General features: G+C 46.5%; 1 protein-coding gene across 1 annotated transcript in view; it reads left to right on the top strand.

Annotated features, from left to right (window-relative positions):
• Window positions 1-21,451, top strand: part of tjap1 (tight junction associated protein 1 (peripheral)) — a 222,187-nt gene that overhangs the window by 180,764 nt on the left and 19,972 nt on the right. The window contains exons 6-7 of the mRNA XM_078213519.1: window positions 4,149-4,256; window positions 8,967-9,050. Coding sequence (XP_078069645.1) covers window positions 4,149-4,256; window positions 8,967-9,050 — 192 coding nt within the window. The remainder of the gene's footprint in view (window positions 1-4,148; window positions 4,257-8,966; window positions 9,051-21,451) is intronic.

Here is a 21,451-nt window from a genome sequence, read left to right on the forward strand (position 1 = left end):
GTATAAGGTGGTACAGTCACACGGGCCTGCAGTGTGAGGTGGTACAGTCACACGGGCCTGCAGTTTAAGGTGGTACAGTCACTCGGGCCTGCAGTTTAAGGTGGTACAGTCACTCGGGCCTGCAGTGTAAGGTGGTACAGTCACTCGGGCCTGCAGTGTGAGGTGGTACAGTCACACGGGCCTGCAGTTTAAGGTGGTACAGTCACACGGGCCTGCAGTTTAAGGTGGTACAGTCACACGGGCCTGCAGTATAAGGTGGTACAGTCACACGGGCCTGCAGTGTAAGGTGGTACAGTCACACGGGCCTGCAGTGTAAGGTGGTACAGTCACTCGGGCCTGCAGTGTAAGGTGGTACAGTCACACGGGCCTGCAGTTTAAGGTGGTACAGTCACACGGGCCTATAGTATAAGGTGGTACAGTCACTCGGGCCTGCAGTGTAAGGTGGTACAGTCACACGGGCCTGCAGTGTGAGGTGGTACAGTCACACGGGCCTGCAGTATAAGGTGGTACAGTCACACGGGCCTGCAGTATAAGGTGGTACAGTCACACGGGCCTGCAGTGTAAGGTGGTACAGTCACACGGGCCTGCAGTGTGAGGTGGTACAGTCACACGGGCCTGCAGTATAAGGTGGTACAGTCACACGGGCCTATAGTATAAGGTGGTACAGTCACTCGGGCCTGCAGTTTAAGGTGGTACAGTCACACGGGCCTGCAGTTTAAGGTGGTACAGTCACACGGGCCTGCAGTGTAAGGTGGTACAGTCATATGGGCTTGCAGTTTAAGGTGGTACAGTCACACGGGCCTGCAGTGTGAGGTGGTACAGTCACTCGGGCCTGCAGTGTAAGGTGGTACAGTCACACGGGCCTGCAGTTTAAGGTGGAACTGTCACACGGGCCTGCAGTTTAAGGTGGTACAGTCACACGGGCCTGCAGTGTGAGGTGGTACAGTCACACGGGCCTGCAGTTTAAGGTGGTACAGTCACACGGGCCTGCAGTGTGAGGTGATACAGTCACTCGGGCCTGCAGTTTAAGGTGGTACAGTCACTCGGGCCTGCAGTGTGAGGTGGTACAGTCACACGGGCCTGCAGTTTAAGGTGGTACAGTCACACGGGCCTGCAGTTTAAGGTGGTACAGTCACACGGGCCTGCAGTTTAAGGTGGTACAGTCACACGGGCCTGCAGTTTAAGGTGGTACAGTCACACGGGCCTACAGTAAAAGGTGGTACAGTCACACGGCCTACCGTATAAGGTGCTATGGTGGTAAAATGCCCACTCTGTTCACGTATTGCCCAAGTCCGAGATTTGAGCACTATAAATTTGATTTGCTGGTTGACAGTTGTCAATGTTTACTTATTTTGTTCGCTTTCTCTTCATCGACGTCCATCGCCTTTATCGCCTTCCATCTCATCCTCTCCCAATTATTTCATCCATCTATCTCACTCTCTCCCTCTTACTTCAGCCATCAATCTCACCCACTCCCTCTTCCTTATTCATCTCTCTCGCCCTCTCCCTCCCTCTCTCTCTCTCTCTCCCTCCCTCCCTCCCTCCCTCTATCTCTCTCTCTCTCTCCCTCCCTCTCCCTATCTCTCTCTCTCCCTCTCCCTCTCTCTCCCTCCCTCTATCTCTCTCCCTCCCTCTATCTCTCTCCCTCCCTCTATCTCTCTCTCTCCCTCCCTCTATCTCTCTCTCTCCCTCCCTCTATCTCTCTCTCTCCCTCCCTCTATCTCTCTCCCTCCCTCCCTCTATCTCTCTCTCTCCCTCCCTCTATCTCTCTCCCTCCCTCCCTCTATTTCTCTCTCTCCCTCCCTCTATCCCTCTCTCTCTCCCTCCCTCTATCTCTCTCTCTCCCTCCCTCTATCTCTCTCTCTCTCCCTCCCTCTCCCTCCCTCTATCTCTCTCTCTCCCTCCCTCTCCCTATCTCTCTCTCTCCCTCATTCTACCTCCCTCTATCTCTCTCCCTCCCTCTATCTCCCTCCCTCCCTCCCTCCCTCCCTCCCTCCCTCCCTCCCTCTATCTCTCTCTCTCCCTCCCTCTCTCTCCCTCCCTCTATCTCTCTCCCTCCCTCTATCTCTCTCCCTCCCTCTATCTCTCTCTCTCCCTCCCTCTATCTCTCTCTCTCCCTCCCTCTATCTCTCTCTCTCTCCCTCCCTCTATCTCTCTCTCTCCCTCCCTCTATCTCTCTCTCTCCCTCCCTCTATCTCTCTCTCTCTCCCTCCCTCTATCTCTCTCCCTCCCTCCCTCTATCCCTCTCTCTCTCCCTCCCTCTATCCCTCTCTCTCTCCCTCCCTCTATCTCTCTCTCTCTCCCTCCCTCTATCTCTCTCTCCCTCCCTCTCCCTCCCTCTCCCTCCCTCTCCCTCCCTCTATCTCTCTCTCTCCCTCCCTCTATCTCCCTCTCTCCCTCCCTCTATCTCTCTCTCTCCCTCCCTCTATCTCTCTCTCTCCCTCCCTCTATCTCTCTCTCTCCCTCCCTCTATCTCCCTCCCTCCCTCTATCTCTCTCTCTCCCTCCCTCTCTCTCTCTCCCTCCCTCTATCTCTCTCTCCCTCCCCCCCTCCCTCTATCTCCCTCTCTCCCTCCCTCTATCTCCCTCTCTCCCTCTATCTCCCTCCCTCCCTCTATCTCCCTCCCTCCCTCTATCTATCTCTCTCCCTCCCTCTATCTCTCTCCCTCCCTCTATCTCTCTCTCTCCCTCCCTCTATCTCTCTCTCTCCCTCCCTCTATCTCCCTCGCTCCCTCCCTCTATCTCTCTCTCCCTCCCTCTATCTCTCCCTCCCTCCCTCTATCTCTCTCCCTCCCTCCCTCTATCTCTCTCTCTCCCTCCCTCTATCTCTCTCTCTCCCTCCCTCTATCTCTCTCTCTCCCTCCCTCTATCTCTCTCTCTCCCTCCCTCTATCTCTCTCTCTCCCTCCCTCTATCTCCCTCGCTCCCTCCCTCTATCTCTCTCTCCCTCCCTCTATCTCTCTCTCCCTCCCTCTATCTCTCTCTCCCTCCCTCTATCTCTCTCTCTCCCTCTATCTCTCTCCCTCCCTCCCTCTATCTCTCTCCCTCCCTCCCTCTATCTCTCTCTCTCCCTCCCTCTATCTCTCTCTCCCTCCCTCTATCTCTCTCTCTCCCTCCCTCTATCTCTCTCTCTCCCTCCCTCTATCTCTCTCTCTCTCCCTCCCTCTATCTCTCTCTCTCCTTCCCTCTATCTCTCTCTCTCTCCCTCCCTCTATCTCTCTCTCTCTCCCTCCCTCTATCTCTCTCTCTCTCCCTCCCTCTATCTCTCTCTCCCTCCCCCCCTCCCTCTATCTCCCTCTCTCCCTCCCTCTATCTCCCTCTCTCCCTCTATCTCCCTCCCTCCCTCTATCTCTCTCCCTCCCTCTATCTCTCTCCCTCCCTCTATCTCTCTCTCTCCCTCCCTCTATCTCTCTCTCTCCCTCCCTCTATCTCCCTCGCTCCCTCCCTCTATCTCTCCCTCCCTCCCTCTATCTCTCCCTCCCTCCCTCTATCTCCCTCCCTCCCTCCCTCTATCTCTCTCTCTCCCTCCCTCTATCTCTCTCTCTCCCTCCCTCTATCTCTCTCTCTCCCTCCCTCTATCTCTCTCTCTCTCCCTCCCTCTATCTCTCTCTCTCTCCCTCCCTCTATCTCCCTCGCTCCCTCCCTCTATCTCTCTCTCCCTCCCTCTATCTCTCTCTCCCTCCCTCTATCTCTCTCTCCCTCCCTCTATCTCTCTCTCTCCCTCTATCTCTCTCCCTCCCTCCCTCTATCTCTCTCCCTCCCTCCCTCTATCTCTCTCTCTCCCTCCCTCTATCTCTCTCTCTCCCTCCCTCTATCTCTCTCCCTCCCTCCCTCTATCTCTCTCTCTCCCTCCCTCTATCTCTCTCTCTCTCCCTCCCTCTATCTCTCTCTCTCCCTCCCTCTATCTCTCTCTCTCTCCCTCCCTCTATCTCTCTCTCTCTCCCTCCCTCCCTCTACCTCACATTCTCCCTTTTCCTTCATCCTCCTCTTTTGCTCGGTATCAGCTGACCTCAGAAGAGCAGTTGAACTGCGTTGCTTGTGTGGACATGTCTCCACATTCACACATTGCATCCTATCTGTAAAAATGAAGCCTGCAGCATTGTACATCTCTCACATTTTCTCACCTGTATCTTTAATTACGTTCTTCTAGGTTAAAAAAGCTGAGTTGGAGAGGAAGACGCTTGATTGGGAGATTGTGGAGCTAACGAATAAGTTGCTTGACTCAAAAACTGCTATTGACAAACTAGAGGAGTTGAACGTAAGTCTTGCAACTTCTGCTCATCTCAAGAAAATACAAACTTTGAAATGCTTTTATTTTAGCCCAGAATGACGTGGACAGCATACACGTGGGAACATTGCCATCTGCAAGTTCCCCTAAAGTCACTTGGAAATATATCGCCATTCCTTCACTGTCACTGGGTCAAAATGCTGGAATTCCCTCCCTAACAGCACTATGGATGCACCTACACCTTATGAACTGCAGTGTTTGAGAAAGGCAGCTCACCACCACCTTCACAAGGACAGACATGGGCAATATATACTGGCCGAGTGAGTGATGCCCACATCCCATGATCAAATCGAGAACAAAATCTGTTTCTGTTTGACTTGGAGGGGAATTTGCAAGTGGTAATGTTTCTGTGCTCACTGTACTTCTAGTTGTTAGAGGTTGTGACTTTGGAGATTGCTATTGAAGGAGTTTTGCTGAATTTTGTATTGCATTTTGTCGCCAATACAATTACTTTGCAAAGGTACTGCTTACGTTCCAATGTGACCTGATGTTTTCTATCATAGAACCATCGAATCCCTACTGTGCAGAAAGAGACCATTCGGTCCATCAAGGCTGCACTGACAACATGGCCTATCCCCATAACCCCACGTATTAACCCTGGCTAATCCCCCTGACACTAAGGGTCAGTTCAAGTTTTTTTTAACTTTATTTATTAATGCCACAAGTAGGCTTACATTAACAGTGCAGTGAGGTTATTGTGAAAATCCCCTAGTCGCCATAATCCGGCGCCTGTTCGGGTACACTGAGGGAGAATTTAGCATGGTTAATGCACTTATCCAGCATGTCTTTCAGACTGTGGGAGGAAACCGGAACACCCAGAGGAAACACATGCAGAAATGGGGAGTACGTGCAAACTCTGCACAGGCAGTGACCCAAGCGGGGAATTGAACCCTGGCGGTGTGTGGCAGCAGTGTTAACCACTGTGACGTCGTGCCGCCATTATATCAAACAGGAGACAGAAAATGCAAGGCTAAAAAAAAAGTGGTTTTTGAAGAAAAGTGCGTGTTTTTGAAGGTGTGATGGGGAGGAAGGGATCAAAACAGAGATTCCAGGGAGAGGTGTTCTAGCAGTGATATTGTGGGGAAGGAATGTCCTCCAATGCAGAAGCCAAATGTGAGAAGTTGGCTTGTGTAGAGGAACTGGAGAATGCATCAAAGGACAGAAGGCTGGTGAGGGTTGCAGATAGGAAGAGGTGTAAATTCTCGAGCATGTTGGTGGAGTTTAGGTGAAAAAAACAGCAACCACTTTGATGCTGGTCTTCTGAATATTCCCAAATGTTCTGGCTAGCTTGTAAATTAGGGAAAATAAAATCAAGAAAGAATTGAGAAATCAAAGTGTGAAGTGATAATTCTGTCAATTTAGTCTCAACTGTAAAAGTGGAGATGGGTGAAATATTCGGGTAAAAGACATAATCTACAAACATACATAATAAATAGGAGCAGGGATAGGCCATTAGACCCTTCGAGCCTGCACTGCCATTCATCAAATTCAATACCCTGATCCCACTTCTCCCCCATATCCCTTGACCCCTTTAGCCCCAAGAACCATGTCTAATTTTGTCTTGAAATCAGACAACGTTTTGGCCTCAACAACTTTTTGTGGTCATGAATTCCACAGATTCACCACTCTTGTGAAAAAATATCTCCTCAGTTGTAAAAGGTTACCACTATCCTCAAACTATGAACCCTATTCTGGACTGCCCCCCTATCAGGAACATTCTTTCTGAATCTACCCTGTCATAGAGTCATAGATGTTTACAGCATGGAAACAGACCCTTCAGCCCAAATTGTCCATGCCTCCTTTTTTTTAAACCCCGAAGCTAGTCCCAATTACCCGCATTTGGCCCATATCCCTCTATACCCATCTTACCCATGTAACTGTCTAAATGCTTTTTAAAAGACAAAATTGTACCTGCATCAACTACTACCTCTGGTAGCTTGTTCCAGACACTCACCGTCCTCTGTGTGAAAAGATTGGCCCTCTGGACACTTTTGTATCTCTCCCCTCTCATCTTATAGATCTCCATAAGATCACCCCTCAGCCTTCTACGCTCCAAAGAAAAAAATCCCAGTCTATCAAGCCTCTCCTTATAACTCAAACCATCAAGTCCCGGTAGCATCCAAGTAAATCTCTTCTGCACTCTTTCTAGTTTAATATTATCCTTTCTATGATGGCTGAGGCATTGAACAGGTATTTTGTGTCGGTCTTCACAGTGGAAGACACAAATAACATGCCAAAAATTGATGACAGGAAGGCTATGGCAGGTGAGGACCTAGAAACTATCATTATCATGAAAGAGGTAGTGTTGGGCAAGCTAATGGGGCTAAAGGTAGACAAGTCTCCTGGTCCTGATGAAATGCATTCCAGGGTACTAAAAGAGATGGCGGGGGAAATAGCAAATGCACTAGTGGTAATTTACCAAAATTCTCTGGACTCTGGAGTGTTTCCCGCAGGTTGGAAAAGAGCAAACGTGACGCCACTGTTTAAAAAGGCAGGTAACTATAGGCCGGTTAGCTTAACTTCTGTAGTCGGGAAAATGCTTGAATCTATCATCAAGGAAGAAATAGCGAGACATCTGGATATAAATTGTCCCATTGGTAAGACACAGCATGGGTTCATGAAGGGAACGTCATGTTTGACTAATTTGGTGGAATTCTTTGGGAACATTACATGTGCAGTGGACAATGGGGGAACCTGTGGATTTGGTGTATCTGGATTTCCAGAAGACATTTGACAAGGTGCCGCACCAAAGACTGCTACATAAGATAAAGGTGTACGGTGTTACGGGTAATGTATTAGCATGGATAGTGGATTGGTTAACGAGCACAAAGCAAAGAGTGGGGATAAATGGGTGTTTTTCTGGTTGGCGATCAGTGACTAGTGGTGTGCCTCAGGGATCAGTGTTGGGACCGCAATTGTTTACGATTTACATAGATGATTTGGAGTTGGGGACCAAGTGTAGTGTGTCACAATTCGCAGATGACACTAAGATGGGTGGCAGAGCAAAGTGTGCAGAGGACGCTGAAAGTCTGCAAAGGGATATAGATAATCTAAGTGAGTGGGCGAGGATCTGGCAAATGGAGTACAATGTTGGTAAATGTGAGGTCATCCATTTTGGTAGGAATAACAGCAAAATGGACTGTTATTTAAATGGTAAAAAATTGTAGCATGCTGCTGTGCAGAGGGACCTGGGTGTCCTTGTGCAGGAATCTCAAGGAGTTGTTTGCAGGTGCAGCAGGTAATTAAGAAGGCAAATGGAATTTTGTCCTTCATTGTTACAGGGATGGAGTTTAAAAACAGCGAGATTATGTTGCAGCTGTATAAGGTGCTGGTGAGGCCACACCTGGAGTACTGTGTACAGTTTTAGTCTCCTTACTTGAGAAAAGATATACTGGCACTGGAGGGGGTGCAGAGGAGATTCCCTGGGTTGATGCTGGAGTTGAGAGGGTTGGCTTATGAGGAAAGACTGAGTAGACTGGGGCTATATTCATTGGAATTCAGAAGAATGAAGGGAGATCTTATAGAAACATATAAGATTATGAAGAGAATAGATAAGATAGAAGCAGGAAAGTTGTTTCCACTGGCGGGTGAAACTAGAACTAGGGGGCATAGCCTCAAAATAAGGGGAAGCAGATTTAGGACTGAGTTGAGGAACTTCTTCACACAAAGGGTTGTGAATCTGTGGAATTCCCTGCCCAGTGAAGCAGTTGAGGCTACCTCATTGAATGTTTTTAAGTCAAGGATAGATAAAGTTTTGAACAGTGAAGGAATTAAGGGTTATGGTGAGCGGGTGGGTAAGTGGAGCTGAGCCCACAAAAAGATCAGCCATGATCTTATTGAATGGTGGAGCAGGCTCGAGGGGCCAGATGGCCTACTCCTGCTCCTAGTTCTTATGTTCTTATGTTCACTGTCTCAGCCAGCATTTATCTGTGAATAAACATCTCCAGAAAATGGTTGATCATTTTTTAAATGTACTGTTTGAAGGAGTAAATTGACACCTTTACCCACATAACAGCAGTGATCACACTTCCAAGAGTAATTTGTTAGGTATTGTGTAGGGTATTTTGAATTTGTGTCATTCTAAAGAACTGATGAATTGCTATCTAACTGTAAATTTGTTCACCTATTCTTCTGATTAAAAATTAAATTGAAGTTATCTGTTCAATATAAAGAACGGCAGGTACAGATTTATTGTCACTGTTGATACAAGTAGCACTTGAATTGATGGTAATCTTGTTGTGGCAGATTTATCTCTGCTTGAAGATTACTGCAGTCCTCGAGAGACATGTTTAAAAAGTCCACGTAAGAAAGAAAGTCACCCAAAGATTAGCGCAACGTTACAAATGTAGAGTGGAGGAAGGGCAGTATGTGGAAAAGGGTAGAAGAATTGAAGTTTGGTAATGAGTAGCTGGAAAGAAAGATCATGGTTGCATTGTGAAAAAGGAACCAGCTCAATTAGTCTAATGCTATTTTTATTTTACTATCAATAAACAACCTTCTGTTATTGTGAATGTTGCCCTGGTTTGAAGCACACTGAATCCTGGGAGCTGGAAGCTGGCCCAAAATGATCATGTTGCTGCTTCACCAAAAGTGTGACGTTTTATTTTGCCCTCGGGGTTTTGTGTTGGTTCTGAGGCAGTAGCATATATTATAGTGTTAAAATTTCTCCTTTTTTTCCAGGAACGTTATCGACAGGATTGTAACCTTGCCGTTCAGCTGCTAAAGTGTAATAAATCTCATTTCAGGAACCACAAGTTTGCAGATGTAAGTATCCTATTTGGAAGGCGGGAGGTCAGCCAGCCTGTCATGGCTATAATTGTACCTAAATGCTCTCTTCTCTTTGAGTGTTTCAGTGTTAATCCCCTTGAATTTACACCTGTGGCTTCTCGATACAAGTCTGGTTTTATTAGCTGACCCGATAACTTCTGGAATAAAAATAGTTTGGTCTTTGTGAAGGGAGAGCTATCATACCTCTTCATGCAACAAAACTGTTATTCAACCAAGCTTTTAGGTATTGGTACGGATGAAAACAAGTAAGTGTGAATGCTGACAATCTGAATTTAAAGAGACAGGGAATACTTAAAGGACACAACTGATGGGAGATATGCTATCGCCTGAGGCTGAATTTTGGCTGCTGAGGTGGATTGCTCGAGTCAAGAAATTTCCTGACTTGCCAGACCTGCCTCGGTAATAAGTATCCCAGTGAAATTTTCACTCAGAGTGGGGGAAGTGGTGTTCCCATTCATAAAAGACATTCAAATTTAAATCTCGTCCAATAACTAATCTCGCAAGAAAAATACAAACTTCTTTTCAGACACCACATCAAAGACAGCTATTTCGTGAATAGCCTCTTTAAGCTGTCAGTGAAATAGTGAACTCAGAAACCCCCTACTGATAAACTCTAGCTTTTGAAACTCAACCAAGCATTTGTAGTGGCATAATGAAAGCCCTTAGGAAATGTCAATAGAGGGCTATTTAAACTATATCCCCAAATGGGATTATTTTCTAACCTATGTCTATCAATCGAAGCAGTCCAGCAGAGTTTTTTCTTAAGTTTGTGACAAATGCAGTATTTTTTTTATTTAAAGAGCAGGTGATTTAAAAATCTTCAGATCTTGGCACTTATTCCAAACATATCTGTTCTTCAAGAGTGTCTAGGTCTACTCCATCAATTTCTGAGTCAAACACAGCTGGTTAAGGCCCTTGCAACATCCAAATCGGATCTCAAATACCGTTAAATGGACCATCAGAATTATGTTGTCCGAATCATGCCCCACCCTATTTCCCCTACCACAGAAAATTGTATGGCTGGAAATGGGTCAGGACTTATGAACTGGCCCCTTCCTGTTACTTCCAAATATCCACAATTTTTTCCTGACTCCATGATAATTTGATCACGTATTTTTTTAATTGTCAACATGTTGCTTATTTATTGTATGTTGCTGTTTATTATTTGATGTTGAAAACCAGACTAAATCACTAATTCAGTCCCCATGTTCTTTTAATCTGTCTATAATTGAGCTGTTACAAAAGGGGAAAAATATGGATTAAATATATTCAGCCAAGATCCTAAAAGGTGCAAGCTTATGACTGGAAATAAAAGGATGCCAACTTTTAGTTACCGATATCATTTCCCTCAATGTGTTAAGACCCAGGCCCAGGTGTTATGAAGATAGCCGAGACCCTAAGTCTTTGCATTTGAATTTGACATAAGATACAAGATGTTTCAGTCCAGGTATGATTCAAGTGACCCACTAGGAAGCTCATATCAAACAACCTTTATTTAAGAACACAGTTAAAATAAAAAAAATTAGCATAACTTTTACAAGATTCAAACATGATACAATATTATAAAATAAAAGCAAAATACTGCGGTTGTTGGAATCTGAAACAAAACAGAAAATGCTGGAAAATCTCAGCGCAGGCCTGACATCTTGTGGGGAATGAATAGAGCCAATGTTTCGAGTCAAGATGACGAAGACTCGAAATGTTGACTCTCCCCACAAATGCTGTCAGACCTGCTGAGATTTTCCAGCTGTTTATAATACAGTATAAACCTTAACAGCTAGCTATCTATGATGTTCCAAGTCCAACAACATCCCACAAACACACCTTTCTGGACTTGGCACAAAAAAGCAAGTATGCTCAGGTGATACTGGGTTTTCAGCTTTTTTTAACATCTGCTGTGAATTGGCCTTTAAATATTGGATTAAATCTCTGAGGCTTTCCAGTCCGAGAACTTTTCTAAAAGCCTCTAGAGAGGGAGAGAGACAGAAACACTCTTCTTCTAGCTGTTTCTAACAGCAACCAAACCAAAACTTAAAAAACTTGGAATTTTCTGTGGGGAAAAAACCTGCCCCCAGGCATCACCTGACCTGTCAATCATCCTAAATCAAGCTCCACTCAGAAATTCCAAAGGATCATAAAATCCCAGGACACTGCATTAGTCCAAATTAAAAATAAACATAATATCAAATACACTGCCTCAGCAGCAATAAAGAACACGGCTACAGAAACATCCTTCAAAAAAAATGATTAAAATACTTAAAGGCACAGTACCATCACAAATGGACGAGGAATCCAGAGACCCAGGGTTCGAATCCTATCATGGGGGTAGATGGCGGAATTTGAATTCAATGCAAATCTGGATTTAAAAATCTAATGATGACCACGAAACCCATTTGGTTCACTAATGCCCTTTAGGGAAGGAGTCAGCCTTAACCAATCTGGCCTACGTGTGACTATCAGTCCCATAGCAATGTGGTGGACTCTTAACTGCCCTCTGAACTAGCCTAGCAAGCCAGTTCAAAGGGCAATTGGGGATGGGCAATAAATGTTAGCCAGCGGTGCCCACATCCCATGAAAGAATTAACAAGAAATCTAACTGCTTATTAACTCGAAGTCCATGATTGATCTGGGTTTCAAGAACTTTTACCCGAAGGAGTGAAGCTATAATTATTCTCTAGTTAAATGAACTTTTCAGACTTTGAACTTATTAATTGACCCAGCTGATGTTCCAGTTGTCGATATTGATTCTGCACTTCATCCACAGATTGTATTTGGTTTATTTTTGGAGCAGTGATCACAAATTCCACAATTTTACAGCACAATGTGCTGAAAACAAGGAAGATTATCTGCCCTTTTTATTTCTGCTTTTCCTGTCCAAATTGAAATCTTGTTATTGTGAGAAGAGAAACCAGTAAAGAACAAGGAAAAGTACAGCACAGGAACAGGCCTTTCTGCCCTCCAAGCCTGTGCTGATCTTGGTTTCCCCAACTAAACTAAAAAGAAAGTTCTGGCCTTACTCGGACCGTATCCCCCTATTCCTTCTGTGTGCATGTACCCATAGATGCCTGCTTCCATATCCTCGAGCAACATGTTCCAGGCACCCACCACTCTCTGTGTGAAAATATTTCCCACACATCTCCCTTAAACTTTCCCCTCTTAACTTGAACCTGTGCACCCTTTTAATTGACCTTTCCACCCTGGGAAAAAGCCTCTAACTTTCCACCCAGTCTATGCCTCTCAGTTTTGTAAACCTCTATCAGGTCTCCCCTCAGCCTCCATCTTTCCAGTGAAAACAATCCTAGTTTATTCAATCTCTCCTCATAGCCAACACCCTCGAGACCAGGCAACATCCTGGTGAACCACCTTTGCACTCTCTCCAAAGCTTCCAAGTCCTTCTGGTAGGGTGGTGACCAGAACTGCACGCAATACTCCAAACGCAGCCAAGTCAAGGTTTTATATAGCTGTGACAGAGAAACACAAAAAAACTACAGCACAAAACAGGCCCTTCGGCCCCACAAGTTGTGCCGAACATATCCCTACCTTTTAGGTCTACCTATAACCCTCCATCCTATTAAGTCCCATGTACTCATCCAGGAGTCTCTTAAAAGACCCTATTGAGTTTGCCTCCACCACCATTGACGACAGCCGATTCCACTCGCCCACCACCCTCTGTGTGAAAAACTTCCCCCTAACGTTTCCCCTGTACCTACATCCCAGCACCTTAAACCTGTGTCCTCTCGTAGCAGCCATTTCCACCCTGGGAAAAAGCCTCTGTGAGTCCACCCGATCTATGCCTCTCAACATCTTATATACCTCTATTAGGTCTCCTCTCATCCTACATCTCTCCAAGGAGAAAAAACCGAGCTCCCTCAGCCAGGGCGGCACGGTAGCACAGTGGTTAGCACTGCTGCTGCACAGCTCCAGGGACCTGGGTTCGATTCCCAGCTTGGGTCACTGTCTGTGTGGAGTTTGCACATTCTCCTCGTGTTTACGTGAGTTTCCTCCGGGTGCCCTGGTTTCCTCCCACAGTCCAAAGATGTGCGGGTTAGGTTGATTGGCCATGCTAAAATTGCCCCTTAGTGTCCTGAGATGCGTAGGTTAGAGGGATTAGTGGGTAAATGTATAGGATATGGGAGTAGGGCCTGGGTGGGATTGTGGTCGGTGCAGACTCGATGGACCAAATGGCCTGTTTCTGCACTGTAGGGTGTCTATCCTCATAAGGCATGCCACTCAATCCAGGCAACATCCTTGTAAATCTCCTCTGCACCCTTTCAATCTTTTCCACATCCTTCCTGTAATGAGGCGACCAGAACTGAGCACAGTACTCCAAGTGGGGTCTGACGAGGGTCGTATATAGCTGCATCATTATCCCTGGACTCCTAAACTCAATCCCTCGATTGATAAAGGCCAGCACACCATACGCCCTCTTAACCACCTCCTCCACCTGCGGGGCCGATTTTAGAGTCCTATGGACCCGGACCCCAAGGTCCTTCTGATCCTCTACAGTACTAAGAGTCTTCCCCTTTATATTGTACTCCTTCATCCCATTTGACCTGCCAAAATGGACCACTACACATTTATCTGGGTTGAAATCCATCTGCCACTTCTCCACCCAGTCTTGCATCCTATCTATGTCCCTCTGTAACTTCTGACATCCCTCCAGACTATCCACAACACCACCAACCTTCGTGTCGTCGACAAACTTACCAACCCATCCCTCCACTTCCTCATCCAGGTCATTTATGAAAATGACAAACAGCAAGGGTCCCAGAACAGATCCCTGGGGCACACCATTGGTGATCGGCCTCCATTTAGAAAAAGACCCATCTATACCCACTCTCTGCCTCCTTTGGGCAAGCCAGTTCTGGATCCACAGGGCAGCAGCCCCTTGGATCCCATGCCCTCTCACTTTTTCGAGAAGCCTTGCATGGGGGACCTTATCGAACGCCTTGCTAAAATCCATATAAACCACATCTACCGCTTTCCCTTCGTCAATGTATTTAGTCACATTTTTGAAGAACTCCACCAGGCTCGTAAGGCACGATCTGCCTTTGACAAAGCCATGCTGAGTATTCTTGAGCATACTAAACCTCTCTAAATGCTCATAAATCTTGTCCCTCAGGATCTTCTCCATCAGCTTACCAACCACTGAGGTTAGACTCACCGGTCGGTAATTTCCTGGGCTATCCCTATTCCCCTTCTTGAAAGTAGGAACCACATCCGCAATCCTCCAATCCTCCGGCACCTCTCCCGTCTCCATCGACGACGCAAAGATCATCGCCAGAGGCTCTGCAATCTCTTCCCTCGCCTCCCACAGTAACCTGGGGTACATCCCATCCGGACCCGGCGACTTATCTATCTTGATGCCATTCAAAGATTCCAGCACAACCTCTTTCTTAAAGTCCACATACTCAATCTTTTCAGTCCACCGCAAGCCCACAGTACATCCACCCATGTCCTTCTCCTCTGTGAAAATCGAGGCAAAATACTCATTAAGCACCTCTGCCATTTCTACATAGTTTACCAATTCTTGTACTCAATGCCCTGGCTGGTGAAGGCAAACATGCCATATGCCTTCTTGGTCACCTTAGCCACCTGTGTTGCCACTTTTAGGGAACTGTGGACTTGCACACCCAGATCCCTCTGTATGTTATTGTTCCTAAAAGGTCCGCCATTTAAAGTATAATTCACACCTAAATTTGATTCTCCAAAATGCATCACCTCGCATTTGTCCGGATTAAACTCCGTCTGCCATTTCTGTGCCCCAGTCTCCAATCTCTATATCCTGTTGCACCCTCTGACAATCCCTGGCACTATCAGCAACTCCATCATTCTTCATGTCATCTGCAAACTTACTAATCAGACCACCCACATTTTCCTCCAGATGATTTATACATGCTACAAACAAGAGAGGTCCCAGCACTGATCCCTATGGAACACCACTAGCTACAGATCTCCATTCTGAAAAACACTTTTGCACTCTGTCTTCTATGACCAAGCCAGTTCTGTATCCATCTAGCCAGCCCACCCCGAATCCCATGTGATTTTAGTTTTTGTACCAGTCTGCAACGTTGTACCTTGTCAAATGCCTTAGTAAAGTCCACATAAATTACATCCACAGCCTTTCCCACATCAATTATCTTTGTCACCCTTTCAAAACCCAATCAAGTTGGTGAGACATGACCATGCTGCCTGCCACTAACTAGTCTATTTTCTTCCAAATGTCCATGTATCCTGTCCCTCAGTATCTTCTCCAAATGCTTCCCCACCACTGACGTTAGGCTCACTGGCCTATAATTTCCTGGATTATCCCTACTTCCTTTCTGTTGTAGGCAAAAATACCTCTGAGATTAGTCGTAGGTCGAAGTACAGTGGTTTATTTTCACAATTGTGGGAGAGGTCCGATTCCTAACTGGGTCTCAGGCCTCTCTTCGAATACAGGTTAAGAACAGATATTTATACCCTCCCCGCCCCCCGTCACGTCCGCAGTTTCCCAGGCCCCGCAGTTTCCCAGGCCCCGCAGTTTCCCAGGCCCCGCAGGTTCCCAGGCCCCGCAGGTTCCCAGGCCCCGCAGGTTCCCAGGCCCCGCAGGTTCCCAGGCCCCGCAGGTTCCCAGGCCCCGCAGGTTCCCAGGCCCCGCAGGTTCCCAGGCCCCGCAGGTTCCCAGGCCCCGCAGGTTCCCAGGCCCCGCAGGTTCCCAGGCCCCGCAGGTTCCCAGGCCCCGCAGTTTCCCAGGCCCCGCAGTTTCCCAGGCCCCGCAGTTTCCCAGGCCCCGCAGTTTCCCAGGCCCCGCAGTTTCCCAGGCCCCGCAGGTTCCCAGGCCCCGCAGGTTCCCAGGCCCCGCAGGTTCCCAGGCCCCGCAGGTTCCCAGGCCCCGCAGGTTCCCAGGCCCCGCAGGTTCCCAGGCCCCGCAGGTTCCCAGGCCCCGCAGGTTCCCAGGCCCCGCAGGTTCCCAGGCCCCGCAGGTTCCCAGGCCCCGCAGGTTCCCAGGCCCCGCAGGTTCCCAGGCCCCGCAGGTTCCCAGGCTGTGGTTTGTCCTCCATGGTGGGAACCTTGCTGCCTTGGCGGTTTCTTCACGGTTGTCTCAAGGCTGTGACTGTTGTTGCTCTCTGTGAACACCTGTGGGGTGTCTCACTAACGTACAAGGTTACAGTCTCGCACAAACAAGTTAACTGGCATACAGAGGTGCATACAACAATTTATATATGTTCGTAGGTACCTGTATAATGTATATCGGTAAGGATATGATGAATATATATGAATGTATCATTATATGATCATAGAAGGCCTGCATGTAGGCTCCACTGTTACACAGCAGTACATAATATTAAAGAATACAAAATGGGTTAGCCATGGGTTAGCTGGGTTAGCCACATTCCTGAACACGATTAGCCGGGAAAAACATAAGCTTGTATACAACAGCTGCTGCTCTTATCTGTTCTTGGATACATGAAAACAGGCTTTACAGACGCGAAAACAATTTTCTACAATACTTCTCACAAATCTCTAAGTAATATAAAGTTCGGGTTTCAGTGCTTAGAAGTGTTACAAAGTTCATTAATCCATTCCCGTCTTCACTTTCTTAAACAAGGGAACAATATTGGCTATTCTCCAGTCTCCTAGAACTTCACCTGTGTTCAAAAGGATCTGAAGATATCTGTTAAGGCTCCAGCTATTTCTCCCCTTGCCTCCCGCAGTAACCTGGGATCCCATCCAGCCCCGGGGACTTGTCTACCTTAATGCAATTTAGGATACCCAACATTTTCTCCTTCAATATTTTGACATTCTCTAGAGTGTTCACATACCTTTCCCTGACCTCAACATCCGTCATGTCCTTCTCCTTGGTGAATAACAATACAAAGTACTCATTAAGGATCTCATCCACTTCCTATGGCTCCAAGAATAACTTCCCTCCATTACTCTTGAGTGGGCCTACTCTTTCTCTTGCTACCCTTCTTGCTCCTAATATAGTAAGTCTCACAACACCAGGTTGAAGTCCAACAGATTTATTTGGTAGACGAGCTTTCGGAGCGCTGCTCCTTCATCAGGTGAGTGGGAGTTGGGTTCACAAACAGGGCATATATAGACACAAACTCAATTACAAGATAATGGTTGGAATGCGAGTCTGGCTTGAGACAATTCACACCTCTTTAACCTGTACTTAAGCCTCTCTCCACTCACATTGTCTGTACCTGTAAAGACTTGATTACCTGTTAAGATTCGCATGGGGTATTGGGATATGGAACTGCACACAATATTTCATCTGTGGCCTAACCAATGTTTTATAAAGCTGTACCAATACATGTCTGCTGCTATATTCAATGTCACTATGTAAGTAATAGTCTGTCGTTATATCCCAATATTAATCACCAGCTCTCTCATCTGGCCCCACCCCAATATTAATCTCCAGGTCACACGTCTGGCTTCATCCCAATATTAAACCCCAGATCACACATCTGTCCCCATCCAAATATTAAACCCCAGATCACACATCTGTCCCCATCCCAATATTAATCTCCAGGTCACACATCTGTCCCCACCATAATGTTAATCTCCGGATCACACATCCATGCCCATTCCGGTATTAATGTCCACATCTCATATCTGTTTCCACCCCAATATTAATCTCCAGATCACACATCTGTCCCCATTGCAACATTAATCTCCAGATCACACATCTGGCCATACCCCAATATTAAACTTCAGGTCACATATCTGGCCCCATCCCAATATTAAACCCCAGATCACACATCTGTCCCCATCCCAATATTAATCTCCAGGACACACATCTGTCTCCATCCCAGTATTAATGTCCACATCACACATCTGTCTCATCCCAATATTAATCTCCAGAACACACCTCTGTCCCCAACCCAAAATTAATTTCCAGATCACATATCTGTCCCCATACCCCAATATTAAACGTCAGGTCACATATCTGGCCCCATCCCAATATTAAACCCCAGATCACACATCTGTCCCCATCCAAATATTAATCTCAAGGAGACACATCTGTCCCCATCCCAATATTAATCACTATCATAGAAATCATAGAAACCCTACAGTGCAGAAGGAGGCCATTCGGCCCATCGAGTCTGCACCGACCACAATCCCACCCAGGCCCTACCCCCATATCCCCACATATTTTGCCCACTAATCCCTCTAACCTACACATCCCAGGACTCTAAGGGGCAATTTTTAACCAGGCCAATCAACCTAACCCGCACATCTTTGGACTCTAGGTCACACATCTGTCCCCATCCAAATATTAATCTCGAGGAGACACATCTGTCCCCATCCCAATATTAATCTCCAGATCTCACATCTATCTCACCCCAATATTAATCTCCAGATCGCACATCTGGTCCCCATCCCAATATTAAGCTCCAGGTCACACATCTGCCCAATCCCAATATTAATCTCCATATCACACATCTGTCCCCATCCAAATATTAATCTCGAGGACACACATCTGTCCCCATCATAATATTAATCTCCAGATCTCACATCTATCTCACCCCAATATTAATCTCCAGATCGCACATCTGTCCCCATTGCAATATTAATCTCCAGATCGCACATCTGGTCCCCATCCCAATATTAATCACCAGATCACACATCTGTCCCCATTGCAATATTAATGTCCAGATCACACATCTGTCCCCATCCCAATACTAATCTCCAGATCACACATCTGTCCCCATCCCGGTTTTAATCTCCAGGTCACACAACTGGCCCCACCCCAATATAAAACTCCAGACCACACATCTGTCCCCACCCCAATGTTAATCTCCAGGTCACACAACTGGCCCCAGCCCAATATTAAACTCCAGATCACACATCTGTCCCCATCCCAATATTAATCTCCAGATCAAACACGTATCTCACCCCAATATTAATCTCCAGATCACACATCTGCCTCCATCCCAATATTAATCTCCAGCTCACACATCTGGCCCCAGCCCAATATTAATCCCCAGGTTTCACATCAGGCCCCACCCCAATATTTAACCCCAGTTCACACATCTGTCCCCATCCCAATATTTATCTCCAGATCAGACATCTGTTCCCATCCCAATCTTAATCTCCAGGTCACACATCTGACCCCATCCCAATATTAAACTCCAGGTCACACATCTGTCCCCACCCCAATATTGATCTCCAGGTCTCACATCTGGTCCCAACCCAATATTAATCTCCAAATCACGCATCTGTTCCCAACCCAATATTAATCTCCAGATCACACATCTATCCCCATCCCAATATTATTCTCCAGATCAAACATCTATCTCACCCCAATATTAATCTCCAGATCACACATCTGCCTCCATCCCAATATTAATCTCCAGGGCACACATCTGTCCCCACCATAATGTTAATTAATGTTTGGTTGGGGCGGCACGGTAGCACAGTGGTTAGCACTGCTGCTTCACAGCTCCAGGGACCTGGGTTCGATTCCCGGCTTGGGTCACTGTCTGTGTGGAGTTTGCACATTCTCCTCGTGTCTGCGTGGGTTTCCTCCGGGTGCTCAAGTTTCCTCCTACAGTCCAAAGATCTGCGGGTTAGGTTGATTGGCCATGCTAAAATTGCCCCTTAGTGTCCTGAGATGCGTAGGTTAGAGGGATTAGCAGGTAAATATGTAGGGATATGGGGGTAGGGCCTGGGTGGGATTGTGGGCGGTGCAGACTCGATGGGCCAAATGGCCTCTTTCTGCACTGTAGGGCTTCTATGATTTCTATGATTAATCTCCAGATCACACCTCTACCCCAACCCAATATTAATCTCCCGATCACACATCGATCTATTCCCAATATTAATCTCCAGATCGCACACCTGTACCCCATCCCAATATTAATCTCCAGATCGCACATCTGTTCCCCATCCCAATATTAATCTCCAGATCACACATCTGTCCCATTGCAATATTAATCTCCAGATCACACCTCTACCCCAACCCAATATTAATCTCCCGATCACACATTGATCTATTCCCAATATTAATCTCCAGATCGCACATCTGGTCCCCATCCCAATATTAATCTCCAGATCACATATCTGGCCCCATCCCGGTTTTAATCTCCAGCTCACACATCTGGCCCCAGCCCAATATTAATTTTCAGGTCACACATCTGTTCCCCATCCCAATATTAAACTCCAGGTCACACATCTGTCTCCATCCCAATATTAATCTCCAGGTCACACATCTGACCCCATCCCAATATTAATTTCCAGGTCACACATCTGTCTCCATCCCAATATTGATCTCCAGGTCACACATCTGCCCCATCCCAATATTAAACTCCACATCACCGATCTGTCCCAACCCAATAATAATCTCCAAATCACGCATCTGTTCCCAACCCAATATTAATCTCCAGATCACATATCTGTCCCCATCCCAATATTAATCTCCAGATCAAACATTTATCTTCCCCCAATATTAATTTCCAGATCACACATCTGTTCCCCCATCCCAATATTAATCTCCAGATCACACATCTGCCTCCATCCCAATATTAATCTCCAGCTCACACATCTGGTCCCACCCCAATATTAATCCCCAGGTTTCACATCTGGCCCCACCCCAATATTAAACCCCAGATCAAACATCTGTCCCATCCCAATATTAATCTCAAGATCAAACATCCATCTCACCCCAATATTAATCTGCAGATCGCACATCTGTTCCCCATCCCAATATTATCCCAATACTATTTGGTACTGGGTAATGAACCAGGCCAGGTGTTAGATTTGGAGGTAGGTGAGCACTTTGGTGACAAGTGACCACAGTTCGATTACATTTACTTTAGCAATGGAAAAGGATAGGTATATACCAAAGGGCAAGAGTTATAACTGGGGGAAAGGAAATTATGATGCGATTAGGTGAGATTTAGCTGGCATAGGTTGGGGAAGGAAACTGCAGGGGATGGGCACAATTGTAATGTGGAACTTGTTCAAGGAACAGCTACTACGCGTCCTTGATAAATATGTACCTGTCAGGCAGGGAGGAAGCAGACGTGTGAGGGAACCATGGTTTACTAAGGAGGTTGAATCTCTTGTGAAGAGGAAGAAGGAGACTTGTGTTAAGATGAGACGTGAAGGCTCAGTTAGGGCGCTTGAGAGTTACAAGTTAGCCAGGAAGGACCTAAAGAAAGAGTTGAGAAGAGCCAGGAGGGGACATGAGAAGTCTTTGGCAGGTAGGATCAAGGAAAACCCTAAAGCTTTCTATAGGTATGTCAGGAGTAAAAGAATGACTCGGGTAAGATTAGGGCCAGTCAAGGACAGGAGTGGGAAGTTGTGCGTGGAGTCTGAAGAGATAGGAGAGGCACTAAATGAATATTTTTCGTCGGTATTCACACTGGAGAGGGACAGTGTTG

Source organism: Mustelus asterias, chromosome 5 (genome assembly GCF_964213995.1).
Source record: "Mustelus asterias chromosome 5, sMusAst1.hap1.1, whole genome shotgun sequence".
NCBI classification, from domain to species: Eukaryota; Metazoa; Chordata; class Chondrichthyes; order Carcharhiniformes; family Triakidae; genus Mustelus; species Mustelus asterias.